Source organism: Natrix helvetica, assembly GCF_964273705.1.
Source record: "Natrix helvetica genome assembly, chromosome: Z".
Classification (NCBI taxonomy): Eukaryota; Metazoa; Chordata; class Lepidosauria; order Squamata; family Natricidae; genus Natrix; species Natrix helvetica.
The window spans coordinates 61,051,082-61,066,584 of record NC_138554.1 but is presented as its reverse complement, the minus strand read 5'-3'; the positions used below and the strand labels follow the sequence as shown (position 1 = coordinate 61,066,584).

The following is a 15,503-nucleotide window of genomic DNA, read 5'->3' as shown; positions in this document are numbered from 1 at the left end:
ATGGTTTGTATCATGGTGACCAAAGCTGGATGTGTATTATATGATCTTGAAACTATCCCTCTGTTAATGCAGCCAAGGACTACATTGACTTTTTTGGCACATGCAGCATACTGCTAGTTCATACTTACGTAATTGTCCACCTAGAACCCTCTCACAGTTATTGCTGTTGATCCAGGTACCACCTATTCTATACCTGTGCATTTTGTTTTCCTTGCCTAAGTATTTTCTTACCACTGAATTATATTTTGGGGGATAGGGTCCACAGAGTTCAAGACTGCCAAGAACTGAAAGTGTTGGCTACCTTCCCCCCCTCCAGCTTGAAGTTGTCTGCAAATTTGATGAGTTCCTCTTCTATCACCTCATCTAAACTATTTATAAAGATGATGGATACTGGGTCTAAGGTAGAAGGCTTGGTATATTCCACTTCATGCTTCCCTGTATGTAGTAGATGTGGCTTCATTGAGGACTACACATTGAGTGCAGTTGGTCAACCAATTATAAATTCATCTGCTGGTGACACTCTCTTTCACATTATTCTGTCTTACCAAGAAATAGGCTGTGGATAAGCCTTGGAAATTTATTTTTTTGAAGTTCTTTAATGAAGAGGGAGCAGTAGTTTCACCATCAAAGATTCCAAATTTTAAAAATGATTGGGTTGAATCAATTTCCAATTGCTCTGGGGTAAAGCAAACTCAGATTTTACTCCTTTTTTGTTGCTGTTACTGTTTGCACGTTTGAGTCAGTGTTGACTTTTGTGACTGTCTGATTAGTCCCTGCAATTTTCTTGGCAGGATTTCAAAACTGATTTGCCACCGCCTCCTTCCCAGGGCTGAGAGAAAGTGACTGGTTCAAGATCACTCAACTAGCTTTGTGCCTAAGGCAGGACTAGAACTCAAGGTTTCCCGATTTGGAGGTAAGTGCTTTAACCATCACAACAAACTGTCTCTCTTTAACTGCTACAAAAGTTTTAATTTAGCTAAATTTTAATGTAATTAACAACTAAAGAAAAACATATTGTTTCCACTCAGAAATGTCCATCCCATATTTATCATAAAATAGTTTTCAGGCAGCATTTAATTGTCTTCGTTTTTATAGACTTTGAAACATTGAGAACACAAAGAGATTCCCCATGAGAATAATCCTCAAGCTGACTTGTAAAAGAGTTAAAGAACATTTAATTCATATATCTTTTGAATTTCAGAAGATTAAAAGAAACCCTGATGCCCTTCTACAGGATGGAAATAAAATATATTTTCCTTTAGGATCACTATTCATGCCTTTAGTACAAATTGTTGTATTTGTTTGATCATTTTGGAAAACAACAACAAAAATATAAGCAGCTCCTCTTAGGAAACTCCTGGTTCTAAAGATGCCATCCCTTTATTGCATTGGGCATCTTTTATAACTCTTGAAGATGAAATGATAGGATATCAGCATTTGTACAATTTTCTTGATAACTAATCAAGATTGTATCAAGATTACTACGTATGCTGCTAGATTGGGAAAAATTCAAAACAATCCTTACAGAGAAGCATCAGCAATATGATGGAATCATTATAAGAATGAAGGAGAGTAGTAAATGCCTTTGGTTCCAAGAGATTGGAAATGGTATAAGATAAATGAAAAATCCACTTTTACTTCATATTACTTCACATGGAGAGTAAATTTGGTCTAGTGGTTAAGGTACCAGGCTAGAAAGTAGGAAAATGTGAAGTCATTTAGCCATGGTTAAGTTAAGAGGGAATGACTGGACAGAAGTAAGCAGTTGGCTGACTTTGGGCCAGTTATTCTCTCTCAACCTAACCCATCTCACATGACTGTTATTATGTGGAAAATAGAAAGAGAAAGATATGCTGGATATGTTTGCTGCCTTGAATTATTTGTAAACATAATAAAAGTGTGATACAAATAAATAAATAAGTAAGTAAGTAAGTGAATGAATGAATATTTAAATAAACCTTTGCAGAGTTAGACAACAGACCTGATCCTACTGAACTGAGAAATTAAACAAGTTTGGAGGTCTCTGTAAATGGATGCCAAATTTCTTATACAATGAATCAATTCAAACACATTCTAACCAGTTCTATGTAGAACCTGAAAAACAGTATTACAACTGTCTTCTCATCTTTGAGCTACCTGGCAATTCTTTAGTCATCCAGCACACCAGTTTACGGTTGCTAATAACATGCCAAAATAACCCCTTTTGCAGAATATTCATTACAATTGTTTCAAGAGAGATCAAACCAATGCTGTTGTATAATATACATGTATTGGAGACAATGACTAATTACTCTTTTGCTTTAACAAATAATTCACATATTTTCCATCCCTCTCAATCTATAACTCCATTTTAATCATTCTTTACAACAATTTTATCTTAAAACCAATGGATTCTATAAACATCTGGATTTGGGTTTGAATGCTAATGTATAGTTTATGAAAGGATATTAAGTGTGTTGATTAGTTTGGGGCTTCTTTTCTCAAGTGTAATCAAAGGAAAATATCTAATGACCCCCACACTATTTTTGTAGTGTAAGTATTTTTTAACAAATAGAATATCCACAATTATTTCCCCTCTTTTTAGAAGAATAATGACTCACCCCTTTTTGCATCAACAGTAGCCACTGCTTCAATAAGAAGAGATGAATTGGATTCAGTGTACTCCACAAAAACAAGGAGCAATTTCAATGCTGTCTTTACAACCAGACGAAACTGCAAGGGAAGAAACAGCTATTCATAAATCAAACTGTAAAATTTGCAGAATGGTTGTTTCTTTTTACTGCAATGCAGGCTAATTCTATGTGGAAATAAATCATTGCAGTAGCAGCATCATTATTCCTAAGTCATTGATTGAAGCAAAATATGCTTCATCTTCTAAATTAAATGTCAAAGTAGAACAAAAAGCAAATCCATAAAACATGTACAAATAGAACTGATTAGTCTAGCCTAGTTCCTCACTCTTTTTAATCACTCTTTAGGTGCTATCTAAACACCTTTAATTACTGATGCCGTAATTTAAATCAGAGACTGTTAAAGCATGTGGTCTGAAACTAATTCTATTTCCACCCTCCTAAAACATATGGACCTTCTTTATCCTAAGTCATAACTATTAATTTAAATGATTCACAGAATCAATTTGTTGGGCTCAAGAATCAAACTGGTTCTGGGTAATCATATCAGAAGTTGAATACATAAATGGATGAGTCACATTCTGAAACAATCTATATAAAGTAATAGAAACCCCCAGTACAAAAGTTTTCCAAATTCTAGTACTAGCTTTCAGTATCAGTCCAATGGATTGGAGCAAGCCATTTTGGAACAGGATAATGAAAGATATCAGAACTCTAGCTACTGAATCAATTGCAGGACATGCTATATTTTGCTTGACAAATTGTCTGTTTTTTAAAAACTATTGATCTCCTGACCTCAAAAAAAAGATAGGAATAATAGTATTTTACCATACATACTTTTTGAAAATGTATTTTTATTGCTTTTAAAAAATAGCAGAAACCAAAGGAAAAAAAAACAAATTACAAAGATAAATAATGCAAATACATAAAAAAAACTACACCTAAAAATGCTTTAAAATGAAAAAAAAAAAGAAACATAGTGCACCATTATAACAAATAACAATTACAATTCTACATAATTCTTATATAAACATTATTCATATGTTTCTAATCCATTTATACGATTACCATTCTTTTGTAACCTACTGTATTTTGAGTAAATGTGTTCCATATTTCAATTTACCTAGACTCTGAAAGCAGTGACCTGACTGCATTATATTAAATGTTAAACTAATGAACAGTTCTTCAATTGTTCCTCTTTCTAAAAGGGAATAAAATCTTGTAGTGTTTTACTGGTTCTTAAATAAAACTACAAATTTCTATATCACTATTATATTGTAAGAATTAAAATGGCTATGGAAAGGGTCTGAAATATCCCCTTCACTACAATTTCCAACCATAATAAAAACTGAATAAAATAACTTCTAAATAGACTTTTTCCTTAATAGCAAGTATTTATATCTACAGCATTGTTGTAGATATAAATACTTGCTATTTCAGGAAGCAAAAATATACTATGTATGATAATTGGTTGGATAAAAATACTGCTTAGTTGGATAAAAAGGCTGCTTAGTTGTCCTTGATCCTTTTGATATTTCCTGGAATGGATAGTAGTACTTCAGGGACACATTCCCTTTACTCTGGTGCATGGCTCTTTGTGTTATACTGTAAATTTAATCCAGATCCTCTTTTTGCTGTAGAGATAAAGACTTTAGTCATTTAATTGAAGCAAGTTTGCTAGAATATGTGAACTGAAGTTGGGAAACATAAATCTAATAATACTAGTTCCAAACTTTAATTTGAGGTAAAGTGTCAAATTAAAGTTTGGAATTTTAGAAATATTTAAATTGATAGAATATCTATTTCTAGAGAATTCTGTTTTGGTAGAAACAGATGATATTCTAATTTAGAATTGCATTAGATTTTCTTCTTGCTTTTTTCTGTGTGGTTGTAAGTCTAATCATCTTTTATTTTCTTGTTCAAATTCAGAAACTATGTCTATTGTGTAACTTCCATTTTTTAAAAATGCTCAGTTATCATTAACATATAACAATTGCTGAAAAACTCTGAAAAACCCTACTCACCTTGTATTATCTATTTTTGTATTTATCTTTTAATTTTTAAATATATTTTCCTCTATAATTGTGGTTATATTTTAAGGTGATCTTGAATATAAAGACAAGGTGATCGATTCCTAATTAATTAATAGAAGGTGTTGAAGCCACAGAAACCCTGGGGGCAAGTGACCATGCAATATTGGAATTCAACATTAAGCAAAACACAAGTAGTAGAACAAAGTGAAACTAGAGTCTTGGACTTTAAGAGAGCTAATTTCAATAAACTTAGAGAGAGCTTGGGAAAAATTCCCTGGATGAGAATCCTCAAGGGGAAAACAACTCAAGAAGCTTGGGAAATTTTGAAAAATGAGATTACAAAAGCCGAGTCTAGCACATTACCATTGAAGAAGAAAAATAACAGCTCCCAAAAGAAACCAGCATGGCTGCATAAAGAAGTCTCTGACAAATTGAAAGACAAAAAAGATAAGTACAAAAAGTGGAAAGGGTGGGACATAACTAAGGCAGAATATCAGCAAATAGCCCAAGCTTGTAAAGATGAAGTAAGGAAAGCTAAGGCTCACAATGAAGAAAGGCTTGCCACAAAAGTTAAAAATAACAAAAAAAGCTTCTTCCAACATGTTAAGAACAAGAAAAAAGTTAAGGAAACAATTGGTCCATTGCTGGGAGAAAGTGGCAAGAAGGTGACAAGCAACAGGGAGAAAGCAAAACTAATTAACTCATGTTTTGCATCTTTCTTTACACAAAGGGATAAAACAGTCCAATCTATCAAAAACAGCACCACAAAAATCAGATTTCGAACACAAGTTGAAATAGGGAAGAAAATGGTGAGCGCCTGTCTACCCTAGACGAGTTCAAATCACCAGGAACGGATGGATTACACCCCAGGGTTCTGAAGGAACTGGCAGATGAGATGTCAGAACCACTGAACTATATCTTTCAGAGATCCTGGACCACCGGGGGAGGTCAGAGGACTGTAAAAGAGCTGATGTGGTTCCCATCTTCAAAAAAGGGGAAAAAAATAGATCCAGGAAACTATAGACCTATCAGCCTGACCTCAATACCAGGAAAGCGTAAACTAAGGGGCTTTTTAATTAATCGTTTTTTAAGAGTTTTAAGGGGTTCCAGGGTTGGGGGGGGTGGATCAGGTCAGGAGTGATGGTAGAGCCAGGCGAATAGGTGTGGTCGAGAGAGGAGGGAGCGGAGTGGGGGGGGAGAGGGAAGATAGCATTCCAAGACAGGGCTCTTTGATACCAACGGTCGTGGGGAGGGGTAGGTGCGAGGACAGATTAAGAACTCGTAGTCGGTTGGGAGACCGTGGTTATTGGTCATACCCGGTCGCCTGTAGCAACCCCCGCATGCTAGGTGGTCAGGATCTACAGACCCAGGGCCTGAGGCTGTTGTTATGCAATGCAATCCGTTGTCAACAAGGCCCCTCTCATCAATGATTTGATCTTGGAGGGGGAGCCGGACCTTGCGGGAATAACAGAGACCTGGTTGGGCCACGAGGGAGGTCTACCCCTCGTGGAAATGTGCCCTCCAGGTTATCGAGCATTCCACCAGCCACGGGCCCAGGGAAGGGGCGGTGGGGTAGCGGTGATTATCCGGGAAGACTTAGAGCCGAGAGAGTTCACTGTGCCGCAGACATCCGGGTGTGAGTCCCTTGTCGTGAGATGGGGCCCAGGGAGACAGTTGGGCCTGCTGATAGTACACCTGGCTCCTCGCTATACATCAGCGGCCCTGCCTGAACTCCTCGAGCTGATCACATCGGTGGCGGTTGAGACCCCCAAACTTTTAGTGCCGTCAATGGGAGAAGCGTCCGAGGGGGTTCGGGAGTTCATGGCTTCCATGACAGCCATGGACCTGACTCAATTAATTCAGGGCCCTACACACGAGGGAGGCCACACGCTGGACCTCGTTTTTGTCTCTGGCCAGTGGACGAGTGATCTGGGAATAGGGGATTTAACTATCACTCCCCTGTCATGGTCAGATCACTCACTTCTCCGACTTGACTTCCCTGGTGCTACCCCCCGCTGCGGGGAGGCGGAGCCGGAAGGCATTAGATGGTTCCGCCCCAAGCGCCTGATGGAACCGGATAAGTTCCAGACGGAGCTTGGGCCACCTCCTGTAGACCTGAGCCGCCCCCGGGTAGAGGACCTGGTAGCCGCATGGAATAGTGCGACTGCCGGGGCCCTAGACCGAGTGGCAACTTTACGGCCTCTCCTGCGGCAACGAACCACCCTGGCCCCTTGGTTTACCAAGGAGCTAAGGGTGATGAAACGCCACAAGAGACGCCTAGAGAGTCGTTGGAGATCCTCCCGCTCCGAATTTGACCGAGCACAGGTACGAACCTACTTAAGGACGTACCTTGTGGCATTGAGAGCGGCCAAACATCGACATTGTGCCGCTCTCATTGCGTCCGCAGATAACCGCCCTGCCGCCCTGTTCCGGGTGACCCGCTCCCTTCTGTCTCAGAGGCCGCGGGAAGCCCCTCTACAGGGCAGGGCAGAGGAATTTGGGAAATATCTGCAGGATAAAATCGCTCAAATCCGGAGGGAATGGGTCCCTTTCAGTGGGCTAGTGGAGACGCCCGAGGCGAGTCTTGAGAGACCACTCTGGGAGGAGTTTGACTCGGTTGCCATCGAGGATTTGGACAGGTTACGTGGACGTCTGCGACCTACCACGTTTATTGGACCCGTGTCCCTCCTGGCTTGTACTGGCATCCTGGGAGGTTACACGCGACTGGCTCCTGGGCCTAGTGAATGCTTCGTTGGGCGAGGGGTCTCTGCCGGCCGCCTTGAAAGAGGCGGTTGTGAGACCCTTATTCAAGAAGCCTTCCCTGGACCCAACGTAGCTAGCCAATTATCGTCCAGTCTCCAACCTTCCCTTCTTAGTGAAGGTTGTAGAGAGTGTGGTGGCCCAACAGTTTCCACGTCACCTGGAGGAAAATGATTATCTAGACCCGCGCCAGTCTGGCTTCCGACCCGGAGACAGCACGGAGACGGCCTTGGTCGCGTTGGTCGATGATCTCTGGAGGGCCAGAGATAGGGGTTGTTCCTCTATCCTGGTCCTATTAGATCTCTCGGCGGCTTTCGATACCATCGACCATGGTATCCTGTTACACCGGCTGGAGGGGTTGGGGGTTAGGGGCACCGTTCTACGGTGGTTCGGCTCCTACCTCTCCGGCCGGACGCAATGTGTGTTGGCAGGGGAGCAGAGATCGACCCTGAGCCCCCTCACTTGTGGGGTGCCGCAGGGGTCGGTCCTCTCGCCACTCCTGTTCAACACATACATGAAACCGCTGGGCGAGATCATTTGTGGCTTTGGGGTGGGATATCATCTGTACGCTGATGATACTCAGCTGTACATTTCCACCCCGAACCACCCCAACGAGGCCGTCGAAATGATGTCCCGGTGTTTGGAAACCGTACGGGTCTGGATGGGTGACAACCGACTCAAACTCAACCCCTCCAAGACAGAGTGGCTGTGGCTTCCGGCCCCCCGGTTCAACCAGTTGCTTCCATCTCTGGCCATCGGGGGCGAGCAACTGGCCCCCATGGAGCGGGCGCGCAATTTGGGCGTCCTCCTGGATGCCCGGCTGTCCATGGATGACCATGTAACAGCCGTGGCAAGGGGGGCGTTCCACCAGGTCCGCCTGGTGCGCCAATTGCACCCCTTATTGGACCGGGATGCCTTACACACAGTCACTCATGCGCTGGTGACGTCTCGCCTAGACTACTGCAATGCTCTGTACATGGGGCTTCCCTTGAGATGCACTCGGAGACTACAGTTGGTCCAGAATGCGGCCGCGCGGGTGATTATGGGGAGTACTAGGTACTCCCATGTAACACCTCTCTTGCGCGAGCTGCACTGGCTTCCTGTGGTCTATCGGGTGCGTTTCAAGGTTTTGATTACGATCTTCAAAGCGCTCCATGGCACAAGACCTAGTTACCTGCGGGATCGCATCCTGCACCATACATCCCTACCACCAATTCGCTCGCACAGAGAGGGACTTCTCCGGGTGCCGTCCACTAAACAGTGTCGGGGGGCGACACCCAGGAGCAGGGCCTTCTCTGTGATGGGCCCAGCCCTTTGGGGACCTCCCCCTTGACATCAGGATCACTTCCGATCTCCGCTCCTTCCGTGTAAAGCTCAAGACCCACCTTTTTCAATTATCTGGCCTGGCTCAACCGTAGTTTCATCCTATTCCTCCTGACAGTCTTTTTTAAATTTGTAATTTTTAATTTGGGGTATTTTAATTGTTAATTTTATTACTATTCCTCCTCCGTGTATGTGTATGCGTGTATGTGTATGTTTATATGTATATATGTATGTGCTCTTCTTGTACGCCCCCCCGAGTCCCCTGTGGAGAGGGAGCGGCTAACAAATTAAATTATTATTATTTATTATTATTATTAAAGATTCTGGAAAAGATAATCAAGCAACGAATTAGCGAACACCTAGAAGCAAACAAAGTAACAGCCAAAAGCCAACATGGATTTGTCAAAAACAGATCATGCCAGACTAATCTTATTGCATACTTTGATAATGTGACAAAATTAGTGGACCAGAGGAATACTGTTGATATAGTTTACTTGGACTTCAGTAAGGCATTTGATAAGGTAGACCATAACCTACTATTAGACAAAGTAGAAGAATGTGTGTTAGACAGCATCACCACCAGATGGATTCGGAACTGGCTGACCAACTGCACTCAACGTGTAGTCCTCAATGGAACTGCATCTTCATGGAGGGAAGTATGCAGTGGAGTACCCCAAGGCTCTGTTTTGGGCCCAGTACTCTTCAATATCTTCATCAATGATTTCGATGAGGGAATAAATGAGGAACTCATCAAATTTGCCGATGACACCAAGCTGGCAGGGATAGCCAACACTCCAGAAGATAGGCTAAAGATACAGAAGGATCTTGACAAACTTGAACATTGGGCACTATCTAATAAAATGAAATTTAATGGTGAAGAGAGTAAGGTTCTACATTTAGGCAACAAAAACGAAATCCACAGGTACAGTATAGGTCAGCGATGGCGAACCTTTTTTGGCTCGTGTGCCATAAGTGGGGGGAGCGCAGGGGAGTCGTGTGCGGGCTTGCTGCACCCATAATGCAATGCGTGACACCACCCCCAGTGTGCATGCGCACACTACAGGCGCGACCCCCCCATTTTATGCATGCTTTTTTCGCCCTCCCCAGGCTCCAGAGGCTTTATAGGAGCCTGGGGAGGGCAAAAACAGCCTCCCCCGCTTCCCCCGGAAGCCCTCCGGAGGCTTCAGGCACCTTCAGGAGGCTTCCCTGAAGCCTCCGGAGCAGTCAAAATGAACCTCTGAGCAAACCATAAGTCCATTCCCGAACTTCCGGTTTGCCCATAGGGCTGTTTTTTTGTGCTCCAGAGGCTTCAGGGAAGCTCATGAGGGCCTCCGGGGGGATGGGGGAGGCTCTTTTCGCCCTCCCCAGGTTCCTATAAAGTCCTTGGAGCCTGGGGAGGGCAAAAAATGGCTTTAAAAAAGGGTGAACTCAGCTGGCCAAGTGCGCACATGCGTGCTGGCCAGCTGACAGGGCAACGCCTCGCGTGCCCTGACAAATGGCTCCGTGTGCCATCTGTGGCACGCATGCCATAGGTTCGCCATCACTGGTATAGGTGGTACCTTGCTCAACAGTAGTAACTGTGAAAGGGATCTTGGAGTCCTAGTGGACAACCATTTAAATATGAGCCAGCAGTGTGCAGCAGCTGCCAAAAAAGCCAACACAGTTCTAGGCTGCATCAACAGAGGGATAGAATCAAGATCACGTGAAGTGTTAATACCACTTTATAATGCCTTGGTAAGGCCACACTTGGAATACTGCATTCAGTTCTGGTCGCCACGATGTAAAAAAGATGTGGAGACTCTAGAAAGAGTGCAGAGAAGAGCAACAAAGATGATTAGGGGACTGGAGACTAAAACATATGAAGAACAGTTGCAGGAACTGGGTATGTCTAGCTTAAGAGAAAGAAGGACTAGGGGAGACATGATAGCATTGTTCCAATATCTCAGGGGTTGCCACAAAGAAGAGGGAATCAAACTATTCTCCAAGGCACCTGAGGGTAGAACAAGAAGCAATGGGTGGAAACTGATCAAGGAGAGAAGCAACTTAGAACTGAGGGAAAATTTCCTGACAGTGAGAACAATTAATCAGTGGAACAGCTTGCCTCCAGAAGTTGTGAATGCCCCAACACTGGAAGTCTTTAAGAAAATGTTGGATAGCCCTTTGTTTGAAACGGTATAAGGTTTCCTGCCTAGGCAGGGGGTTGGACTAGAAGACCTCCAAGGTCCCTTCCAACTCTGCTATTGTATTGTATTTTAATTCACAGAAATGGGGTATTTTCTATAATGAAATGTGCCATATATATCAAGAATTAAATAAATGAACGACTAAATACACAAATTTTAAATGATTTAATGCATAATTTTAAAAAGCATAAAATATGTTCAAAAAGCAATAAACTGTATAAAGTATGAATTACTCAGGCTAAGAAGGGGAATGAATGTGGAAAAGTAAATTTAAGTATCAAGACCCAATCTTGTTAGCAACATAAAGATATGCAGTGTGTTATACAAATGATGGTTTTAAATAGCTAAGAAATTGGGAAAACTCTAAAACAGAATGGTCACTAATTGCTTTTTGCTAGCTGGAAAGCACTAGTCTATTTGAAATCCTTAAAAAGTACAGATATGGCTCAGAACTACTATATATTAAAAAGAAAAACTGTAGTAAAAATTTCCGGAAAAAACCATTCTTACCTTAGACCCAATTAGTATGTACAGCCACTGGATGGTTTCATTGTGATTTATTACTCCATTCATCCCATCAACATACAGCATAATTTGTCCCAGTGCTAAGGAAATAAAGAAGATTTTTTATTTAACAATTTGCTGTTACAAGCAAAAAGCATACAATTACCAAATGTAAATTAAAAGGGGTCACTGAGTTGATCAAGAGCCAAACTTTGATCAGACTGAAATTGAAGTTTTCCCACAACCTAAATACAATTTCTCCTGTTGGCATATAGTATAGCCCTTTATATACAAGCGTTCATTTAATGACCATATGAATTTACAATGGCACTGAAAAAAGTGACATAACTGTTTTTCACACTAACAACCACTGCAGCATCACCATGGTAACCTGATCAAAATTTGGACACTTGGTAACTGGCATGTATTTATGATGGATACAGTGTCCTGGGGTTATGCGATTAACTTTCGTGAACTTCTGGCAAAGTAGAAGTCATGTTAGATAGGTATCCTATTGATAATTGATGTAACATCTAAGGTACTGCTCCACACACATTTGTACACTTACATTCTCCATTCATTTAAGGGCACTGTGAGGAGTTAAGCCCCTGAGTAGATCTCAATAGTTTGAGAAATTCTTGCCAGAATCATGAATTGAATTGGACATGCCAGTCTGAAATGATTCAGTCTAGGATCCTGTGAAGCCTGTAGATGTCCTGCATGAAAAGCTTTGACAGAGTACATGCAGAGGGGATTTGGGAGCAAACCACAATGTGTACTTGTTTAGAGAAGAGGTCAATGACAATCCAGATCATTGTGTTCCCAGAGATTTCTGGCAGCTCAACCATGAAATCCATGGAAATTTCTTTAGAGGGTGCCATGGGGTTGGTGACTGGTTGTAGTAACTCAGGTAGTTTGCCAGAGCAGCCTTTTCCTGCTGCACACACCGGGCAGTTAGCAACCTATCACTCTAAGTTGTTCTCTATGTTCTTCTTCACTTCACCAGAACTTATGTCTTATTTACAGTTCGCTATAGGATGGGTGGCCATTGGCTTTCAGACACGCAGTGTTGGTTTCCCACCCAAGCGAAGAGTAAAGTTTATTTGCTGGTGGGTAAACCAACCATTCCTGATTAAGTTCATTTTCAGGGCATGTACAAGATCATTGCCCACTTGAGGCACCATTTTGGTCTGTGATCTTGAGGATCTAAAACTTGGAAAAGGCATCTGCCAAGAAATTTTTCTCCCGGGTAAATAGCATAGGATGAAATTGAAATGGTTGAAATACTATGTCCATTGCAGTTATTTTGGAGATAACTTTCAATGTGTTTTAACGCTTCTATGTTCTTGTGGTTCATTCACACTACAAAAGGGGTTTTGCTACCTTCCAAAAAAATGCCTCCAAGTGCAGAAGTACCCACTGCACTGGATAGGCCTCCTTTTCCCAAACTGCCCATCTGCGCTTTGCATTTGAGAGCTTTTGGGAGTTGTAGCACAGGTCTGCACAGTTCCTTAATAAAGAACTGAAGGAGAACAGTCTGCCTACTACATCACTGCCATCAGCTTGGATGACAAAAGGTGTGTTGGGGTCCAGGTGCTTAAGAATAGGTTCAGCAGGGTTTAAGTTTTGTTAAGTTTGAATAAGCGTTTAAGTTTCTCAAAAGTTGTTTGGGATTCCATGGACCATTTAAGTGGTTGACTTGGTTTAGGTTTCCCCTCCCCATTGGTTTTCAGTAGTTTGGTGATCAGGAGGGCTATTGGGCGAAGGACAGAATAAATTGTTGGTAAAAGTTAGCTAAGCCGAGGAGCTCTGCAGTTGCTTCTAGATGCATGGGGTTCCCCATTTTATTAAGGCTCTTGTTCTCAGAGTCCATTTCTTTATGTGAAATAAAGTAAAAGGTAAAGGTTTTCCTCGCACATATGTGCTAGTCGTTCCCGACTCTAGGGGATGGTGCTCATCTCCATTTCAAAACCGAAGAGCCGGCGCTGTCCAAAGACATATCTGTGGTCATATGGCTGGCATGACTAAACTCTGAAGGCACATGGAACGCTGTTACCTTCCCATCGAAGGTGGTCCCTATTTTTCTTCTTACACTTTTTATGTGCTTTCGAACTGCTAGATTGGCAGAAGCTGGTAAAAGTAATGGGAGCTCACTTTGTTACATAGTGCTAGGGATTTGAACCGCCGACCTGCCAACCTTTCTGATTGACAAGCTCAGCGTCTTAGCCACTGAGCCACCGCTTCTCTCATGTGAAATACAGTAGCTGAAATAGTATATTTTGGTTTATGGAACTAACACTTTGCGAGTTTCACATAGTTGTGTGGCACTTATATTCCAGTACTGCTCTTACTAGTTTCACATGTTCTTTCCGAGTTTCCATATAAATCAAAATTTAATCTAAGTAGACTAGAACTGCCTTGTACAAATGTTCATGCAAAACTTCATTAATCCGTTGCATCAACATGGCTGTCATGGCTCCATCAGATACCAGTGAGGAGGAGGAGGAATTAGAACCAGGACTGTCTGACAAGGATGGCACATCTCTCTTGGAATGTTTGGAGAGGCCAGGGGCTGAGGATGATGCTGTATCAGGCCCTTCAGGCATTGGGGGAGAGGACAATACTGTCCTAGGACCCTCAGGCAACTGGATGGAGAGCTGCCTGCCCTCACAGACACAGGGGAGGATCAGCTGCAGATTGACAATGGTGCTGATTGGCAGCAGATCCTCTCTATGAGAAATAACTGCCTCCCCCATTCAATTCAAGAGCACAGAGAGTAGAATGGAGGCAAGCTCAAAGGAGATCTGTGATGCTGCTTGGGAGAAGTTTGCCCCACTCTGCTTCACAAGGAACATGTGACTTAAGTACAAGTAGGGTGAGTTTGTCTTTGTTGGGAAAAATCGTTTGCTTTGGCTTACACCCCCCCACCCCCAGCTTTGGAAAAATTCAGCCTTGAGTCACATTTCTTCCTCTGTCTTGCAGTCTGCCTTGAGGATTTGCTTTACCTTACGGACTTTCCTTTGGCTTTGTGCGCTTGACTTACTCTGTGCACCTATCTTTGCCCTTGACTCTGGATCTTGCCCCATGAGTTTGCATCTTCTCTTTGGACTTCTTCTCTGCCTTTGCGAATGGTTTTGTTGTTTATTGGCTTTTGTTTGTGGGACTGAGGATTGCTGCCCTCAGGGAAGTGAGGGGTGCAACTTTACCAGCCATTGTAGGACCATTGGTTGTGGCACTTAACAGAGCAATGCTTGCTTCTGCCTAGGCGATCTTAGTCATAACAACGGCAGGAGCCCCCTACAGTCCAAATGGGAGAACTCAGAATTGAAAACATCCTAGGGAGCAATTAAATGCAGTTTATCATTTATCCCTCCTCTTTGATATGCATGCAGTAATAAGCTTCTCTCAAATATAGCTTGGTAAATATTTCCACTCTTCACTAGATGGGCTAACATGTCCTTAGTTAGTGGCAGAGGATACATGTTTTTCATGCAGATTGCATTGAGCCCACGATAGTCCGTACATAAAAGCAGGGAGCTGCCTTTCTTTTCCCATAACAGCACAGGAGCTGCCATATGCGACTCTGAGGGTTGAATAAAACTCCTGGCTAAGTTCTTATCTATGAACACTCTCAGTTCTTCTAGTTCCCTTGATGTCATGGAGTAGTGCTTTGGTTTGGGTAATTTGGCCCCAGGTAGACTATAAATGTCTATGGGCTGTTGGGGTGAAAGCACATGCGAGTACTGTCACTAAAGACTTCTTGCCGGTGACCCTGACAACACAGATAAACCTCCAGGTGGACTTAAGGACACACTAAAAGAATGCAAATGATCAGATGTCTGCAAGGAATATAAATCCTTCCATTAACCATCATCCCGACAGAGCTTAAGAAGGTGAATGAGAAGTGAAATGTCTTCATAGAAAAACATGAAAGTCCAATCCACATATGTTTAGTGGTTAAAGTATTAGGCTAGAAACTGGGAGATTGTGAATTCTAGTAATGCCTTGCACAAGGCCAGCTGGGTGACTTTAGACCAGTCATGTTTGCTTCAAGTTTCTTTTTCGAAGAA

At 42.4% G+C, this 15,503-nt stretch overlaps 1 protein-coding gene across 7 annotated transcripts in view; it reads right to left on the bottom strand.

The window, feature by feature from the left end:
- Positions 1-15,503, bottom strand: part of FHOD3 (formin homology 2 domain containing 3) — a 270,970-nt gene that overhangs the window by 139,789 nt on the left and 115,678 nt on the right. For all 7 annotated transcript variants that reach the window (XM_081971408.1, XM_081971409.1, XM_081971411.1 and 4 more), the window contains exons 6-7: positions 11,440-11,534; positions 2,601-2,712 (exon numbers count right to left, since the gene is read on the bottom strand). In XM_081971408.1, the coding sequence (XP_081827534.1) occupies positions 2,601-2,712; positions 11,440-11,534 (207 nt within the window). The remainder of the gene's footprint in view (positions 1-2,600; positions 2,713-11,439; positions 11,535-15,503) is intronic.